Source organism: Centroberyx gerrardi, chromosome 10 (genome assembly GCF_048128805.1).
Source record: "Centroberyx gerrardi isolate f3 chromosome 10, fCenGer3.hap1.cur.20231027, whole genome shotgun sequence".
Classification (NCBI taxonomy): domain Eukaryota; kingdom Metazoa; phylum Chordata; class Actinopteri; order Beryciformes; family Berycidae; genus Centroberyx; species Centroberyx gerrardi.
In genome coordinates this window covers 11725599-11745373 of record NC_136006.1, presented here as the reverse complement: position 1 = coordinate 11745373, position 19775 = coordinate 11725599, and the positions used below count along the sequence as shown (strand labels likewise).

Here is a 19775-nt window from a genome sequence, read left to right as displayed (position 1 = left end):
GTGGTTCTCAACCTTTTTGGCTTGTGACCCCTTAAACAAAGCGATGCCTACTCTTAGTCTCTCAATCTGAAAAAGCAACGTAGGACAAAGGCAACAGGGGCAATCATGGTAGTTTTACATAGATAAATGAAGGCATGCACCAATGGAGAAGCAGAAAACAGGCCGGACCAGTAAACCATCCAGGGGCGATGTTTCAGCACAAGCCAAGGTATGGCAGTGTGACATCACAAAATGCCTCAACTACCCAGAGGGTATTAGACAAACATAAACTTAATTTCCAGCTCACCATATAGGTACATACTGTATATCCTATTAGAGCACAAGCCAGCACCTTGGACACCAAAGGCCTAATTATAGGCCTACCAATTCTAGAAAACAGAAAAAAAGGAAGATAGGCCTATAGCATATGAGCACATTAATTGCCATTTTAAAACAATCAAGCATACACTGAACACATTTTTACAAAATTGCCTCGGTGCCTCGTTAATCAGTTTCAATACACAGGTGCGATTACAAAACTGCCTCTGCAGTGCAATAGTCGTGAAGTCCATTGTGCATACAGTACACCAGGATCTTAGGCTGTCACGCCATGCGCAGTATTCATATTAAGTGCTTCTCTTTCCTACATTATCTCTGCTACTGCAGCACCCACCTACTGCCATCACACACACACACACACACACACACACACACACACACACACACTGCTCACTTTAAACGGCGGCAGCACCTTTCATTAATGAAAAAAAAGGCTTTGGCTGAAGGAAATTCATTTCTTTTGGGCTGATCTATTTTTGATTTAGAGAAAAGACGATTTAGAGAAAATACAAAGTGCTAAATTCTTTGTTTGTTTAATTACTATAGACTTTATCTGAATTACTCCATGAAGCCAAGGTATGGCAACTGTCATACACTACTATGCCCAATCCACGCCCATGAAACCATCAGCCACTATTTGCATAGTGACCGATAACACTTCTTCTTTTCAGAGGCATAACATTGTAGTTATGCAGGGGAACAGGCTGCATCAGGGGCGTTTGCTAAGTTTTGACAGCTCGAGTCATTTATTACCTATCCGCTGTGTACATCCGGATACCTGAGAAATTCTGTCAAATAAACGTATCAGTGTGCAAAGTACAGTATAGTCAGGTATTTACACTATAGGTATTGGAATTATAGGTGTAGGGTTCAATAGGATACATCAATAGTGTTGCCTGAAGCTCTAAAGGTAAGTTTTTTCTTCCTTGTTGGTGTGGAGATGCTGTCTGATTTGCTGTCTGGTTTGCTTTTGTTTGTTTGTTTAATTTGTTTAGTGTTTGTTTGTTTGCATGAGATGTTTGATCAAATCAGAAAATGAAACAGAGAAACAATATATTACGGATCAATTCCTAATGTTGTAAATAAAAATTAATCCATAGAGTATGTGTGTGTGTATGTGTGTGTGTGTGTGTGTGTGTGGCTTGTCTGCAGGGTGTTGTGATGCGTCTAGTGCAGTGGCTTGTAGTTAGAGGGAAGGTGCATGCCTACTTCCCACCTTGCTTGCAACCCTCTTGCTTACAGCTTCCTGCCGCTGGCTAGCCCTAGTGGTGAATTGGGAAGCAGCCTTGTGTGTAAGTCTTTCTTTGCCAGTACGCAGCCTCTCCTTCACCAAGACTTCTGCCAGGCCTCCCTGTGGCCACACATGGAAACTGGGTGCCTTGCGGCCCCAGGCTAACTTGGCAGGGGATCTCGGAGCTGCAGTAGTCCCCAGAGGTGATGTGCAGGCCCACTATGCCCTGGCATCAACCAGCCATTGTCCCGCTGCCTTGTGGGTAAGTCCAGAAAGACAAAGTCTAGGGGAGCACACCCTGAGAGAAAAGCTGGTGCTGGCAGATGCACCATAGGCGGTCCACTGACAAACTGGTGTTCCGGCAGCCTCCTGCAGTTGTGAGGAGGTGCCGGTCATCCTGGATTTCCTCCTTGCCTCGGAGAACATCTCCCCACAGCAAAGTAGTGGTGTTGCGGAAAGCGCATCTCCTTCATCACTCTCAGTGCGCAGGTATCTGCTACTGACTTAGTGGAGTTCCACCCAGATCATACAAACCTATCAAGCCTACTGGTGATGGGGTGCTTGGTGACGGGGGCAGGACCGAATGATCTGGAAGCTCCTATAGCTGCACAGCAGTGGCACAGGGCTATTGTGCTCATCAGCAGCTGGGATTTTGAGTGGCAGCTGCTTCCGGCAGCCTGTGTGTTTGAGCAGCCCTATTTAGGACCCACTCTGCTTAGTGCTTACTGCTAACACCATATATCAGATGAAAACAAATACAAAACCTCCTGGATGCAGCCACGATCCACTGGCACCTGCTTGATTACATCATTGTCAGATACTCGGATTTGAGGAACGTCCTCGTCACACGAACCATGAGAGGGGCAGAGTGATGGACGGATCATTGGATGCTCATGGCCATGCTCAAAATGAGGATCCAGAAAAAGAGGCTGAAGGACCAACTGAAGTGTGGGATAAAGCCTATGGAAGCTGCTGCCGTGAATCGCTCCACCTGCCGTAGACTCTGCCACCAAGGAGTGCAGATAGCAGAGAGAGAAAAGAATAGAACTTAGCCTGGCAAAAAGGCAGATAAGGAAGACGGCCATGCTTGCATTTGTCCCCTCGGGTCAGGTTTTCATATGCCCTGTCTGTGGCACACATGGCATATAGACTATACAGTCATCAAAGGAGTGGAAGTCATCATCAGTCACGATGGACTACCTCAAGCAAGTGTGTGTGTGCGTGTGTGTGTGTGTGTGTGCGCACGCGTGCGTTTGTGTGTGGAGTCAGTAGAGAAAAGTCTACCAAAAATGTAGATTATTGTGTGATTATTGTGTGTGAATCTGCATATGTGTAACTTGTTTGACTATTCATCATTATACTGTAGCTTTTAGTGTTCTCGTAGTTGTAGTCATTACTTGTATTGTGATTCAGACAAGATTTTGAGAAGATGACAAATTCCATTTAAAACACCTCTATCCTATCCCGATGCCCAGGTCTAGCCCCTTTGGATCATGAGAAGGCTGACGCCCTGGCCTCAGAGGATCCTGATCCTGTTGGGCATTGGCTTCATCTGGTGTCTGAGTTTGTCCTATTTCATCCTGGTCTGTACTTTTATTTGTTCACTTAGTTAAAATGTGATGGTCCTATCCTGAGCAACTTAAAATGATGAGTGCAACAAGCCGCAGTTGCTATATCACCAAAAATTACAAGCAACCAAAAATAAGGAGTGCAAAGTGCCGTTATAATACTCCAATTGCCAAAAAAATTATCATGTAAGTAAGTATATATGTAAGTACTGACTTAGATACTGAGATAATGGACTGACATTGTGTGCTGTAAAGCACTAGCTAACAATGTGTATCACTCTTCTGGTCACTTTACCTACTCTGTTTCTTTGACACAAGAATAACAGCTTATGTTTGCTGTATACATCTGTATACCTGCAGAAAAAAAAAGTTTCCAGTTTTTGGTAATGTAATGATGTTTGCTTGTCCCTCTGGTTCTAGAGCAGCACTGACCTGGAGGTGATCAGTGGGACCAAGGGCAACAGATTAAGAGAGCATGGGGCAGCGCAGTTGGGAGCAAAAAGGACTGAAGGTAAGGAGAGAGAGAGAGAGAGAGAGAGAGAGAGAGAGAGAGAGAGAGAGAGAGAGAGAGAGAGAGAGAGAATACACAGGATATCATGCTACTATCCCTTGTGCCATAATCCAAGGCGAGCATCCATATAGAGGCCCAATTCAGAGTTAAACAGAATGATTAGCTTTTAAAAAATCTGCTTACTTGAGCCTAAATTGGATATAGAAAGATTTCATCCCCCCCCCCCCCCCCCCCCTTTCTTCTTCTTCACAAAAGAAGTATTGTTGTGTTTTATGTGTCTTACATTGGTGTGGTTGGTCAGGAGAATGTTGCTGCAGGGGAACAGCCTGCATATAGTGGAACTGCTGCAGTATAAATGGCCTTTTATACTTTATATTTTAACTACCACACCTGGGCAGGTGGTAGTTTTACATAGATAAGTGAATGTACAAGTTCATTTGAATACTACATGATTACGTTTCTTCTTTTCAGGCGCAATGGGAACAGGTTGTATCAGGGAGTTGTAATTCAGATGATGGTGGCCAAGACAGGACAGTCAGACGAGCCTTCCAGAGCCTTGATGAATGAAAAAGCTAGAAAATAATGGGAAGGGAGGATGTGTAAGGGAGGGTGAGATGAATGTAATGGTGCAAGCAAGGGTGCGCTCACACTATTCTGCTGTTGCAGAAAAGCACTCTTTCAACCACAGCGGGGTAGTGTGAATGCGCTCTTGCAGTCCTGAGTGTCCTTCACCGAGAGAAAAAGAAGAATGACATTTTTAATTGCTGCCCCTGCACTTTCTGTTCCTTCTCTTTTGTCTCGCTTCACTCTGCCTCTCTCCCTCTTTCCCTTTCACCTCTCTCTGTCTCTTTTCTCTGCTCTCTCCCTTTTCATCTCCCTCTTTCTCTTCCAGATCTAATGAAGACTATAACCAAGTTTGTGGATGATCTCCTGACCATCGTGGAAGTTAAAGTGGAAACTTCTGACGATTGTAAGATAAGATTTATTTTGGGTTGTTAATGGGTTTTTAAACATTCTGGTGTCACAGCTCTCAGTAAATGTCATGGTAACCTTTGTATCTAAAAAAAAAAAAAAACCCACAACACCAAGGAGTCTGAAAGCTTTTCAGTTTCAGGTGAATTTGCATTTCCACTTCCTCTTTCCAGATATATGGCTCTGGAAAATATGTTCAGAGCAGATCACTAATTTGAGTCTAACACTCTTTTCCTAGCCTTGCCCCCACCTACTCCTGCTCCTATGAGGGACTACAAAGGAGAATTACAGGCACTCCAGGTCAGAATGGCGGCAGAGACAGAGAAAGGACACATGAGGAAAGAGATCATTAAGGAGTTGCGTTCTGACAAGCTCCATCTGCAACAGGAGTTGGCTCGCTTAGAGGAACTCCTCAAGCGACTGGCGGAGAAGGAGGATCAACTAATCAAATCTGGTGAAATTACCCCGGACCAAAGGGCAGAATATTGGGTGCATCCCATAGCTGCAAAAATCACTCCTCCTTTCCTCCACTTTCTCCTCCTTCCCTCCATGACCCAGAAATTGATCTTCATGCTGCCATGTTGCTTGTTGTCGTAATAGTGGAGGAGATGAGAGAATATGACACTGAAAAAACTAGAGCGTAAGGTAAACATAAGAGCGGAAGGGATTATGATATGTAGGATGGGCCTATTTTAATTTCAATATCTCACAAAAACAACATCGCAAGAGCCAAATTATTTGGAATTGGGCCCAATAGAAATGTATTCACCAATGAAGCCTGAGAAAAAAGATTCATCCATGAATGCATGTTGATAATACATAGACCTACTGTATAGCCCAGGTTAATTATCAGGATGAGCTGTGCAGGCAAAATATGAAAATGACATTCATGTTTTGTGCTGGGTGTGCATAAAAACTTTGGGTATGAGGCATAATGTGGGCTTGGGCTATCTAAGACAGCCTGTCATAGGGCCACTTCATCAATAGATGTCCAATTTGATGATAGAGTGGCAAAATAGCTGTCCCAAATGGACTTCACTTTCCCTCGCTCCTTTCATCCTCTCCTCCACTCCATTCCTCCCCTCATCTCCTCAAAGTTACGTCCTGGTAGTAGAGGAGTGATAGTGAGGGAGGGGAGGAAAGGAGGAGTAGTGAAAAAGCTTTGGGATCCACCCATTGACATTATTGGTGGCCAGGTGGCCATTTTGAATACTAGGCAGCTCTACCAGGAAGATAGCATACATAAAACTAGTGTTACTTCAACACAAACGAGAACTTCAGATAGACCTAACAGCTATCAATCTCGAGAACAACTACACTGACTGCTTTAATTTAGCAGGGAAGTTAGCCTGTTCACTAGCTAGTTAGCTACTAGCCATCTAGACTAGATTCCGGTGGCTAGCAACGGGCCAATATATTACCTTAAAATGTTAACCTATATCCCTCCATATTGTTGAGATCCATTCATTTCTAATACATTTGAGGACATAGGGCTGCACTTACTCTTCTAGGTAGAGTTTTCCAGTTCAAAATGGCCACCACGGGAAGGTCTACCGCTGAGATTCTATCAACTGGCCACGTTTTGTGGCCAACTGCTCAAGCTCCCAGATGTAATGTGTGTGTTAACATAACTCTCCCTCCACATGCAACTGCTCCCTCAGACCATTGCTGTAAATAAGACAATTGGCTTCATCAACATGCCTTGATTAAATTAGTTTAGGGAAGACTACTTAAATATTTCTTCCATTCTTCCAACTGGCATTCTTGCATACTTCATACTAAGCATGCTTCATTCAGCAGGAACCAACACAGCACTTACAGTTTCTAATGATATAAACAATTAGCTTTAGAGTGAAATAACTAACTGTTCAAAATGCAGCAACATGTTTCAGAGCAAATCATTCTAAATGATAACCACAGGCCAAGTATCCAGGTATTTGGAATTAAAGACAGAAATATACTAAAGCTGTCGTAGCATAGAGGCAAAACATTCACTTCCACTGTGACGAAAATAAATATCAATCAATAAAGAAATCCCACATCACTGTGAGAGTTGCAATTGGACTCTACCTTAATACTCTAAGTACCCTCTTACAGGGAACTCCATACTAGCAAAAGTGATGTTAATGTTTTTGGGTGTTTGAACTGGGTAATGACACCAGAAGAGGAGACCAACACCTTTATCCATTTCTCTGTTTTTTTTCACAAAAAATCAAATCAAAGAGGAGGAAAACTGCCCGCTGCCGCCCATGGATGGATACCCACAGTGTGAAGAGAAGTTGGAGGTAACCAACTGATTGCTGTAATTTCTTATCATTGTATTGCCATTCTCTCACTGAAAACCGATTGTTATTGTTTCAGGAGAATATATTATTATTAGCTATTAATTGTTGATTGTTCAGTTGATCATCATATAATCAATACATCTACAGTTCAAAGAGTTTCTTGGGAGAGCTTGTTCATTTTTCCATGATAGCAGTAGTAGGCTATCTATAGAGGTTGTAGAGTTTCATTGCAATGTTGTTTTGTTAAACCTATTCTGGCCTTCAAATAGTTCAGTTCATTCCCATATTCTGTGATCATGTGTTGTGTTTCACTTCCACCACTTTGAGTGTTGGGTTGATTTAGTTTGTGTCTTTGTTTGCTTGTTTGTTTGTTTGTTTTGTTGCGGCCATTTGTGTTTGACCCTTGCTCCAGTGGATGAAGGCGATGTGGAAGTCTGACCCTTGCTACAGCAGCAATGGTGTGAATGGGTCTCTCTGCTCCATGATCATCTACCTCAGTGAGGTACCTGAATGAAGTTGAATGAAGTTCAAGCTAACATATCACTTGTTATGTTATGACACTGCTGAGTGAGGATCTCATCACACAAATTCAGTCATTTTGGAATTGCACAAAGCTGAATCCTTAGAATCCTTGCGGTCCATCAATACTTCGAAAATCCATTTAAAACTCCATTGTGTAGTTTTGGAAATTTGCAGGTGCAAATGTGAAAATCTGTGTGTGTGTGTGTGTGTGTGTGTGCGTGTGTGTGTGTGTGTGTGTGTGTAATTACCTGCTTTAGTTACCCCTCTTTCTTCTGTCTTCGTTGTGTTAAGGTAGAGCTCTGGTGTCCTGTGCTTCCAGGCAGAGTCGTCCCACCAGCTCTAACAGATGACTCAGAGGTAAAGCCAAAGGACAAAGAATGCACAAGGCTGCATACATTACAGTGTGTGTGTGTGTGTGTGTGTGTGTGTGTGTGTGTGTGGGTGGCTGGGTGGCTGCGTGTGGGTGTATGTATGTGACTTTTTGCAGACTTTACATTTCCCAGACCACTCTTGGGGCTTTTCTACTTTTACTTGAATAAATTATTTATACATTCTTTTCCACTGTGGAATCTTTTTTATGTCTGTAGCGGTACCACTCACTCAAGATCCACTGCTCTAACTTCTTTTAGTTCTTAAAGGAATAGTTCACCCAAAAATGAAAATTTTGTCATTATCTGCTATCCGAAATATCTGAAGTGAATGGGGACAGCTTCTTTAAAGTTCCAAAAAAAAAGAAAAAAATATGAATAATAAGATTACTCCAAACAGCTTGTGCAGCATAATCCAACAGTTTTGAAGCCAAATGATTGATGCACTTTGATTGTTGTCCCTTGAACTAATTTTCTAAGTATGGAGATTTATGAATGTTGAACCGCTCTGGATAAGAGCGTCAGTTAAATGCTGAAAATGTAAAAGGCATTCTAGGTCCAAAAAAGGTTACAGTATGTTGTTGGCTTCATTCAGGTTTCAAACTGAACATTTATCATGAAGGGAGCAGAAAATGGCATAATGGGTGCAAATGGGAGCAGTGACATCAGGTGAAAGCAGTGGGTTTGCAGTAATGTATAGCTCCATTGGTAGAGCACAAGGCTAAAACTGAAAGGGTTAGGGACCACCCATGCTAAAAAGGTAGGGACTCACTGTACTTTAAATAATATGGAAGGAGCTCTGTGTTTTTCACTCTCCCAGGATAGTGTGGTGTCTGGCCCTGCAGTAGTACGGGACAGTCTAGAGGGTCTGTACTCATTCCTGGAGAAGAGAACTCAGTTCCATTGGATCCACCAAAGGGTCCAAAGTATGGAAGAGGTCTGGGTCAAGGCTGGACGCTCCCTTTCAGCCAAATACAAACTCACAGGGCGGGAGGCTAAACAGGTAATGTCCCAGTTCCTATTTCTTTTACTAGAGTAACATTCTTTTAAGGTACCTTTACCACTTATCAGCCATGGAGACCCAGCTGTGTTATCAAGACAGTGAAGTGACACATTGAACTCATGAATATGATGCAGTTTGTTTGATTATATTGTGTATTCATTGTAGAATTGATTAATACTACACTGGTTGTCTATGGGAAGCCCTTAGCCCAAATTGGTTCTAATGCGATTTTTGATTGGTCATAATCAAGTATGCATGATCAGTCAGTCAACTCATGTAATCACTCATTGAATATGAACATTTCTATAGAGAATAAATGTAAATACAGAGAGGTTTTAGTGGAAAGTGTTAGTGTCCCATGGTCTAAATGCGGTTTCAGAGACTTTTCTACCCACCAAGACTAAAATTCTGGGTGAAACAACAAATACTTGAAAATTTTGGGAATTGTTTTGGCATGAACAATTTAAAGATACTGAAAATTGTCATAAAATATTGGCTGTTAGTTATCTTCAATCAAAAATATGGGATCAACATAACCCAAACCAACTGTTTTTAAAGGATGTTGAATTGTTAGACCACCAGTACATTCATCTCACATTTTTCCTATTAAAATTATATTTTCTTTGTGCAGTGAACTTTATTGCATTTACATATAATACTCAAGATACTATTTGGTTATATAGAGAATATAACCCCACCCACCCCATCTTTTTTTTTTTTTTTTTTTTTTTACTTTCCATCGTGTTTCTAATCCATGGCATTCCTCCTCTTCCCTCCAGATCCTGGTGCATCCTGGCCTGGTGACGGACGAATCGGGTTTCAGAATGGTAGAGGCCGCCTTCAGTGGCGGTCCTCTGGGGGAGCTGGTCCAATGGAGTGACCTCATCTCCACACTGTACATCCTGGGTCACCATCTCCACCTATCTGCCTCCTTACCCGACCTCAGGGAGTGAGTATACGCACAAACCCAGACCTTTGTTGCATCAGTCTGTCAGCACTGTAAATGGAGAGGAATTCAGAGTTGGTCCAGTTGTCACACAGAGAATGGAGATGCACACTCTTGGGTAGGCTTTAGGTGGGATCCTGTATTCCAAGTGGGCACTTTTGACAAGTGATAATGAAATAATGTACATGGAAAGTGTGCAGGTTAAGTTGCGTAAGTTGATTCTTATTGCAAGTTTGCACCTATAAACATGTAGCATATAGCAGTGTTTGCACCTGCAAATATGAAGACTCATTTTACCATCTCTCCCACTCTCTGTTTCTGTTACTTTGTCTCTCTCTCTCTCTCTCTCTCTCTCTCTCTCTCTCTCTCTCTCTCTCTCTCTCTCTCTCATTCTAGGATCCTAGGGATTAATACAGGGAGCTGCCCCCCTCGTAATCATAAAGTAGCAGTAAATCTTATCTATACAGACATTGTTGGCCTTGGCCAGATTAAGAACGTACTAGGTCAGTCTTGGATCAAATACAGGTGAGTATCAGGATCAGGTCCTGAAGATTTCTATGATATTTGTAAGATATGTGAGTGAGGGTGTGTGTGGGTGTGTGTGTGTGTGTGTGTGTGTGTGTGTGTGTGTGTGTGTGTGTGTGCACATGTATACGTAGTGCATGCATATGGTTTTTATAAAGTAATTTTAACTACTCAAAATCAAATCAATCAAAAATTAAATAAATTACAATCAATTAAAATTATACTTTGATATACATTGCCTCCTCCGCCATTTAGTGTAATTTTGAAAATGCCACAAGGCAGTGGTGAGATTCATCACAGTTTCATTGTGGGAGACACTTAAATAAGCATTCAGGAGAGAGATAGGAAGGACTTTATTAGGGAAATTAGTGAGGAGAGGGAAAGGGATCAGATTCAGTGGAGAGAAGGTCAGGTGGGGTAATTCTGGAAGAGATGTTTTTCAGCCTATGATAGAAAAAGGGAGTATCTCTGCTGTTGGGACTGGAGTGGAGAGGTCATTCCACCACTGGGGAGCCGTCTACAGGCATCTATGGATGGATCATGACCTTGACGTATGGAGGTATAGATTTCTTTGCAGCACTGCATGCCAGCCCCAGGTTTTTGAATTCAGTACAATCAGGCATGGGCAGCGAGTTGAGAAGGGGGGCAGGGGGGTTGTAGGATGGGAGAGACATTCAAATTTGGAAAGGTTCAAAATGAGGTGAGTTGCAGCGTTCTGGATGAGTTGTAGGGGCTTGTTTTGGAAGGCTGGCCAGGAAGGAGTTAAGCAGTAAGCAAATAGGAGATGACTAAAGCTTGAACGAGGAACTGGGAAGAGATGCTGGTAAAGAAGGGATTTGATTAATGTTGTAGAGTGCAAGCCTGTGGGATCAGGTCATGTCTGCAATGTATCTATCAAGAGTCTGAGCAGGCATCACAATCATCCTGTGAATAATGATGATGAGAGGTCTTGTAGAGGGCAAGATTTTTTATAGGGAAAATGAGCAGCTCAGTCTTGATGAAACTGAGTTTCATGTAGGGAGACATCCAACTGGAGGTGTCAGTGACACAAGCAGAGACATACTGTCACATTGTCAGTGGAAATGAAAGTAGAATTGAGTGTCTTAATTGAGTGTGTTGTAGCAACGGTAGGGAAAGATGTGGGATATGATGACAGGATCAACCAATCTAGTGTAGAGAGAGTGTCTTGAAGGCAGCAGGGGTACAAAGGAGCAGCCGGTGGTTGACAGTGTCAAAGGCAGTGGATATACAGTATCTAGGAGGATGAAGAGATTAACTGAAGAGACAGAAGCAGCTCAAGCAGAGTGGAGTGCTTCAGTGAAAACACTGAAAGGACTGCAGTCTCAGTGGACTGGGTGCTCTTGATGCCAGACTGATTGGGACCCAATAGGCAATTCTGTGAGAGATACTTAAAACGAGAAAAATAGAAGCAATATTGGTTTGTTGTTTTTAACGTGAAGTGGGTTGAGGGTATGTTTCTTGATTATATACATGAAAATGGTGAAAGTAGCCGCACACTTGTAGCTCCGATGCAATCATTTATTGAGACATTAACAAAACCGACGTTTCAGCAGCTAGGCTGCCTTCATCAGGGTTGATCTACCAGGACACAAGTTTGATGTGACTGAAGTTAAAAGCACTGGTACACAGGTGCAGGCAATCAGTGTAACCTGACCAATCACAGGAAAGGGAAAAAGTGAACAATAGGTTCAATAGACCACAACAATTTAAGTGGTATATAGTCTCAACATTCCATTCCATGTCATACAAAGAGTGTCAAGTCTAAGTATAAACCACACATAAGAAAACATCATCACATTAAATGCAGTATACATATAGTACAATAAAGAAAATAGTAGAGTAATAGCAAAAATAAGCCTGAATATCATGGAAATACCATTTGAGATCAGCATAGGCTAAACCTGCAAAACCACCACCATCATCATAGGTGTATGGTCTGCAAGCAATGGAACTATAGGGGAACTGCCTATCAATAAAAATAGAAGCATAAACATATTAATAAAGAGACTACAAAAAAGGTCTAAGGTCTAAGTCAACATTAAGACCAAGAGGTGCAAGGGTTTTAAGGTTATAGATCCATGCTGCCTCTCGTCTCAATAATAAGGCATCTATGTCCCCCCCCCTCTTCTTGGCACATAAATCTTTTAAATACCCACATAACATAGAGAAGAAACAGGGTGATTGGCTTCCACAAAGTGTGCAGAGACTGGGTATGTAACATTTTTGCATCTAATGGTACTACGATGTTCTGCTATGCGGACTTTAACTTCACGTTTGGTCTTTCCCACATATGCCTTACCACAAGGGCAGGTAAGTTAATAAATAACACCTCTAGTGGTGCATGAAATGATACCTTTTATGGGGATCTTTTTATCAGAATGGCTGATTGAGCAGCACAGACAGAAGCGCAGACAGAGACTGAACGTGGGAGAGGTCATCCAGCAAGGCAGTCTTGCACCAGTTTCTCTCAGTTGCCTAAGCCTCATACTGTACATTCGATTTGCAAGGCTTCAAACAGTCAATGGGCAGGTGAGGTGAAGGGAAATGACATCCTGCTGTTAACTTCCCCCATAAGTAAAATTTAAAAGAATCAACCATTGTTTGTGTGTGTGTTTGTGTGTGTGTGTGTGTGTGTGTGTGTTAGACCTCTGTAAACCTGTCTGACAACATGAATAAGTAGAAGATTGTGCTTTGGGAATATCTGTGCATACTGATGCCAGTGAGTCATATTGCCTCAAACTTGCCGACCTGATCTCTCATTGTGATCTTGGCTCCACCTTTGACCACACAGATAGTTGCCATGGTAATTTGAGCTGGTTCAGGCGTTCTTGATCAGGTTGTCTATTAGGGTGGAATTCAAACGAGAGAGACAGCTTTTTACAGCATCTTACTTTGTATATTATGTGTGTTGACGGTTGAAGAAGTGGGAGATAGCGCTTGGTTTTACAATTTCTCTTAAATGTGTGTGTATGATTCGTGCATGTGTGTGTGTGTGTGTTTGTGAATGTATGTACGTATGTACCCATGTCTGCCAACCAGGTGTATGATTCGTGTGCTGGACTCTTTCGGCACCGAGCCAGACTTCAACCATGGAGCCTGGGCCGGAAGCCACAACCTTAAGTGTTCATGGGGAGGCCTCAACCTGATCCCAATGCAGTTCTACACCATGTTCCGTATGTCTCTCTCTCTCTCTCTCTCTCTCTCTCTCTCTCTCTCTCTCTCTCTCTCTCTCACTCACTCACACACACACACACACACACACACGCATATACACACACAACACCTACTTGAAACTGTAATTTTTATCACAGTGTGTATCAAGATGTTTAGCAATCATGATATTACCTACCTCCAGGTGCTAATTTTGTTGCATTCCCATCCTTGCTGTGAGAAGGATGGGAATGGTTACTTTCAAAATGTAATAAATTATGCCTTTGTGATTGCCGTCACCCTTGATTGCCTATTTAAAATTATATTTTTTCAAAGTTTAGGGATTTAACACCTGGCATTGAAATTCTAATGCAGATGAAAGTATTTTAGTACATCTTCTTGATTCATGTGTTTTTTTAATCTGCCTTGCCTGGTGTGTGTTCTCTTGTTGTGAGCAGCCCATACACCTGACAACACGTTCCTGGGCTTTGTGGTCGAGCGCCAGCTGAGCTCCCAGGAGGCCGAGCAGCTCCAGTCCACCAGGAGACAAAACCAGGCCCTGGTGTATGGCAAGAGAGCCAAGTTCTGGGAGGTAACAGGAGATGGAAATTTTAACGACCCGCAAACCCGTTGTTATCGTGTGTTTACCAATTATGGGAAGATTGTTGGGCAATATTGATTTCTCCGGAAGCAGTGATAGAAAACTTGCACAGCACGTGCGCAGGTGCCGATAAGCAGTGAGTGAAGAGGAAAAGGGAACCTGTACACCAGTTAGCATCACAAAGACAAAAAGGGTTCACAGAAATATACAAAAGTGTAAAAGACAGACATTTTGAAATTGATGATGTACACTGATGATGTAATATTGAATTTTGATTGTCTGCTAGTATTTGCAAATTTTTGGGAGCAGAGCATGGTTTAGTAAATGCCTTGACATTTTCTCACCTCTGTCTTTTTGATGTTTAGCAGTCTGCAGCTTTCTTCCTTTTCGTTCAGATTTTCCTCTAAAACATACACTCTAACAAGGGAGAGGTGTAATTTGAGCCATGCCCATTGATTTTTTACCACAAATCACTACCAGCTTGTTCTGCTGCTACATTGCAGGGTAAAAAGGCTTACCTGGACCTTATCCATAAGCACTTAGAGATCCATGGGACAGTTGAACGCAGTGATCCTGCTCTGGTTCCTAGCTATGTGAAAAACCACGGCATTATTAAAGGGACTGAGGTACAGACCCTGCTGTCGCAGAGCAAGGTGAGTAAGAGACACATGCTGGCTCACTCACTCATACATACATACACACACACACACACACACACACACACACACACACAGATCACAGATAACTTGTGTAGGCTGTAAAAATACTTCATGCAGTAGCATAACTCATTGTGCTGGTCTTGGCTGACACCATGTGGTGGCAGTAAAGAAGTGCATCTGTTTATTAAATAAAATCACATAATATGTGTGCAGGTGTGTGTGAAAGTCAATAAGTGAGTGAATTTGTATTTCTGTTGGTGAGTGTTTGCTTTTGTGTCTGTGTACTGTAGGAGATTCTGAATTGTTTTCCCATGCTCTGTTGTAGGTTTTTGTGGGTTTGTCCTTCCCATATGAAGGCCCCGCCCCCCTGGAGGCCATAGCCAATGGCTGTGTTTTCCTGAACCCCAGGTTACACCCACCTCAGAGCAGCTTGAACTCAGAGTTCTTCAAGGGAAAGCCCAACATCAGAGAGGTCAGGGGGCACCAATACCTCATTCCAAACTGAAACATCTGCCATAGTGTATTATTTATACAAAGCAATTACTTTTACTTGTGTAAAATCTTGCACAATGTACAGACCAGTTTATTCATTTCGGCTCAATCAAATAAACAAGATGCAGTAAGGCATCAAATTGACACAACAGTAAAATCAACCCACTGTCTTTGGCAAAATAAATGGTGTTTATTTTGGTGAATATAGATAAATGGTGAATGCATATGGCAAGCTGCAGCTTATGCTTTTAATTGTCACAACTTTTAAGCATGCCCATTTTCACTATTGGTTGGTGCTGTAGGTGACATCCCAGCATCCTTACGCCGAGGCCATAGGAGAGCCCTATGTATGGATGGTAGATATGGACAACTCTACAGATGTGGAGAGAGCTCTCACTGCCATCCTCAACCAAACTGTAAGTGCCTTCTAAGTATAGTGTCAAGTCTACCTATTTCTAAAAGAGCACAGTGGAAGTACAAGCAGTGGTTCAATTTGATGAACCACCAGTTGCTCTAATCTACTGTTTTCTACTAAACTTCATTGCAATGCTGCACCACACTGTGCACTGCTCTTCTGTTCTGTAATTTACTGTTCTTTATTCCAGTCCTCTTTGTTTTTATTTATCTGTTGATTTGTTTATGAATTTCAGATTGAGCCGTACCTGCCGTATGAGTTTACCTGTGAAGGGATGCTACAGAGGGTCAACATCCTGATCGAAAAACAGGTGGGAGGGAAGAAGGATGGGGGAGGGAAGACGGATGGGGGGAGGGGGGTAAGTGATTTAAATCAGAAAAACAGAGGACTGAGATACACAGAGACAAATGCTGAGCGATTCCTAGTCACTTCTCTTCTCTTCTCTTGTCTCCTCCTCTTCTCCTCTTTCTCTCTTACTGTCTTCTCTCCTCATGTTCCCCCTTCCCCTTCAGGACTTCTGCAACGGTCCTGTGAGCTGGCCTCCACTGAGCGCGCTCCAGGTTGTGATGGCAGAGACAGGCACTTCCTGTAAACAGGTGTGTCAGAAGGCGGGGCTGATCTGTGAACCCGCATTCTTCCCTCGCCTTAACAGTGCCGAGGATCTGGCCAAGTAAGATTACTACATATACACACACACATACATACGCATGAATGCACCCTGACATACACCTTCGTTAACCTTGATGTTTGTGTGTGTAACATGGTTTGTACTGCATTATATAGTCCTTGGACGTAAGCTCATTACTAAGGTGAAATACCCCTGCATTGCCATTCAAATTGGATCTTTAATATATGAGTTAACCACTGATCACTTCTTCTCCTTTTTGCCCTTTACCAGGTACAGTGTGGACTGTCGAACATCAGAGTCTTCTGACAGTTATGTGGTGCTGCCAGCCTACAACAGCACGAGCAAACAGTGTCTGTTCCAGTCTGACCCCCTGCTCTTCAGCTGTGTGAGATCAGATGAGTCCCTGATCCGCATCTGCCCCTGCAGAGACTACATTAAGGACCAGATAGCCCTGTGCAAGGCATGTGTCTAAGGCCTGGATGCATACACAACGCCTGAGTATATTACTCTGCACTTAAAGGCCAAATCTGGAATCAAAGTATAGTGCCACCCCATGGCAACAAGACAGCACTACAACTGGTTCATAATTATTTATATTTATATTATTTATAATTACGTCTGTGGAGCCTTTTTCAGGTGGCACAGGGGCTCAAGTTTGATGCTTGGCGCTTTCTGGGTGGAGTTTGCATGTTTGTCTGGGCTTCTTGTCTGTCTTCATGTCTGAAGAAGAGTAGTAGCTCGAAACATCACATGTGGGATGTTTAATTAAAAGAACTAAAGGGAGCTACAGTGTGCGGACCTTCCTCTTTCTTTCTTTCATGCTGTCTTACATTGGTCCAGCACCTGCCTTGAAGGTTTTTTGGATGTGCGCGACTACTCCACAGTATTTGTCTGGGCTTCTTGACATTTTCCAACGACGTGCAAGTCAAGTGAATTGGAGACTGCAGGTATGAGTGTGAGTGGTTAGCTGAATCCCAATGTCCAGATTCTGGACTTGTAGACTTGCGGACTGAGCCTTTGGGCAATGTCGCTGCCGTATTCAGCGTGTGTGCGTGAGTGTATGAGGGCTTGAGATGGTATAAAAAGGAGAAACCAGACAGGTGTCGTGGTATCACATGCTGCCTCGGATACAGTAGCTACTGTCTCGTAGAAAGCCCAGATGTAGCCTACTTAACCACCTGTTTCCATCTAACACCTATCGTGTTCAAAACACCTTTGTCTGTAGATATAAAAAAAACAGTGTACACAAGCACAATAAATACAATTTATACCTACAGATAAACTGGTTCTTGTCAACACCTGCATTTATTGACGTCACCTATGCTATGAAGTATGAGCAATTATCTCTGAAAAGTCAGCAGGTTTGCAGACTCGTTAAAAGTCCACACGGAAAGCTCTAAAAGTCAACACCACAGTCTTTAAGCACTCGTTTATGTCTGTGCAACAGCCCTAAGCCCTTGTGGACTTTAACGGGAGCATACATTGAAGTCCGAGAGGTCGTGAGTTCGGACATTGGGATTCAGCCACTGTCTCTCGGTGTTGACCTGTGAAGGGCTGACGACCTGTCCAGGCTGTTTCCCTGCCTTCTGCCTAATGTATGCTGGGATAGGCTCTAGCCCCCTGCGACTGAAAAGGAATAAACCAGTAAAGAGAAGGACTGAACATTTTTCCAGTCACATCACTTGCAAGAAAAGATAATTCAAGCAGTCCTTATATGTTTTGTCTGTGTTTGTTGGCCTGCATTTCAAGAGAAACTGTGCAGCTTTGTTTATCCTGCGATTAACGAGGTGGGTTGTGCCACAATGTTCATTACTGCCATCCCACATGAAGACATTCAATGAACCTAATGCAAATGGAAGAGTTTTACATCTTTTTAAGCAGTAGGTGGTTTGCAGTGATAAGTAGTAGTGCAATAAATTACCTGAAATTAAAAAGGCCTCATGGATTGTTATTTGTTGATCTAGACTATTGTTCTTTACCCTGTGTATATGAAAATCAGAGAACTGCATGAAGACTTTTTATGAACCTCTGATCTGGGTCTTGCTGCTCTGGTGTGTTACTGTCGTCTCTTTTTTAAATTTCAGTGACTCCATAACTTACTCTGATAATTTAAAAATTTGTGATTGCTAATTGGGCAGAGATTTTGTCATCATATGCGTGGGATGATGATGCAACAGGCTGAAATATAATCAGAGCTGGTGTTTAACCTCGTCAGATGGCAGAACACATGGTAGAGAAACTTACTGCTTTCACTGTGATTTTTCAACAAACTATTTTTACTATTTTACTAGGATTTTTTCCCCCCAGATAATTGCTATATGCATGCTTGTTACACTGAAGGCCAAGTGACAAAATCCAAACTTCTGATCATCCGACTGTGAGGTGAGGCTGTCCACGCAATATGTAGCGCTGCCGAGACTCAAGGCATGAAGGTTGGATGTAAAAAAAGATAGTATGTGAAAAGTAAAAACCCAAAATACAATATAAGGTAAGTGTCGTGACTCGAGAAAACTAAGATGGATAAGCTTACTTGGAGTATTGTATTTACATGTCCAAACAACCCCCCAATAATGCTACAGCTTAACTGCAGTATTGATACTGTGATTTTGAATTAATCCAAAGTAACATCAGATTAAAGTGTTTACCCGACCAATGTCTTAATTGCAGTATTTTCATAAGTATTGTGTGCATGTAAACATAGCCAGTGAGTGTCACTTGCCATGAGTGACACAGCAGTGGCTGATTCAGGGTGATTGCTGTATTCATTACTTCATCATTTTTGCATATGTGATAACAGACATTGTGAATGACTGTCTGACAGAGTGGAATGTAGAGCTTGTTCATTTGTGCTCACATCTAGAATCACTATTAATTTGTAGCTGGAAATTGACTGTGCGGCTTCATTCGGTCGTAAACATTTTATTTACCAGGTGTACGAACACAGTGCATCTTTTACACACTGAAATTATATTCATGGTTTCTGTTTATTACAACTGTGAAGGGCGTGGAGAAGGGCAAAGGATTCCCTAGGAGGCAATACTAGAAAATATAAGGGGAGGGGAATCATTTATAGTGCAAAAAGAACATCGTTTATTCAAGGTAACAGACACAAAGATGAAAATCTCTACGTGATTAAAAGCAATGATCACTGCTGCAGAACAGCATGTTGCCTAAAGTGTGCATGTGCTGTATCCTCATATTTACAATCCCACGGCCGATGTATGGATTTTCATCTTTGTAACTGTTAGCTTGAATTGTGTTGTTTGTTCATTCGAAGAGGTTCTCCGTTCCTTTTTATTGTTCATTACGGAAACAATGGTTCATTGTTCAGGTTCACAGGAATCATGCTACTCTTGTACAGTCATGATAAATGCGATACCTTATTGATCCTCTTGGGGAAATTCTCCTGTCACTATCCCCCTCCACAGGGAGGTCAGAGGTCAGGGTCAGTGATTGAACAGTGACTTGGAGCTGGTGTTTTGCTCAAAGACACTTTGGCAACCGTTTATACTAACAATATAGTCAGTATAAACAAAGTGCATGACTCCATTGGTCTGTGA

The 19775-nt window shown here is 42.3% G+C and overlaps 1 protein-coding gene across 1 annotated transcript; it reads left to right on the top strand.

Annotated features, from left to right (window-relative positions):
- The first annotated feature begins 3033 nt into the window (after positions 1 to 3033).
- LOC139911123 (alpha-1,6-mannosylglycoprotein 6-beta-N-acetylglucosaminyltransferase A-like) lies at positions 3034 to 18068 on the top strand. Its single transcript, XM_071898623.2, has 18 exons — positions 3034 to 3132; positions 3538 to 3628; positions 4521 to 4598; positions 4839 to 5054; positions 6809 to 6885; positions 7298 to 7387; positions 7699 to 7764; positions 8596 to 8778; positions 9558 to 9727; positions 10121 to 10249; positions 13310 to 13443; positions 13879 to 14012; positions 14525 to 14674; positions 15006 to 15152; positions 15475 to 15588; positions 15823 to 15897; positions 16100 to 16257; positions 16486 to 18068. The coding sequence occupies exons 1-18, from the start codon at positions 3043 to 3045 to the stop codon at positions 16685 to 16687; spliced, it is 2304 nt and encodes a 767-aa protein (XP_071754724.2). The 5' UTR covers positions 3034 to 3042; the 3' UTR covers positions 16688 to 18068.
- The last annotated feature ends 1707 nt before the right edge of the window (positions 18069 to 19775 follow it).

What these genes read in the sequence shown, in the direction of transcription:
- LOC139911123 (XM_071898623.2), top strand. Translation starts at nt 3,043, where the DNA reads ATGAGAAGGCTGACGCCCTGGCCTCAGAGGATCCTGATCCTGTTGGGC. An exon ending in GGGAGCAAAAAGGACTGAAG is followed by an intron (nt 3,629 to 4,520) that starts GTAAGGAGAGAG and finishes TTTCTCTTCCAG; the next exon opens with ATCTAATGAAGACTATAACC. An exon ending in CAGGGCGGGAGGCTAAACAG is followed by an intron (nt 8,779 to 9,557) that starts GTAATGTCCCAG and finishes TCTTCCCTCCAG; the next exon opens with ATCCTGGTGCATCCTGGCCT.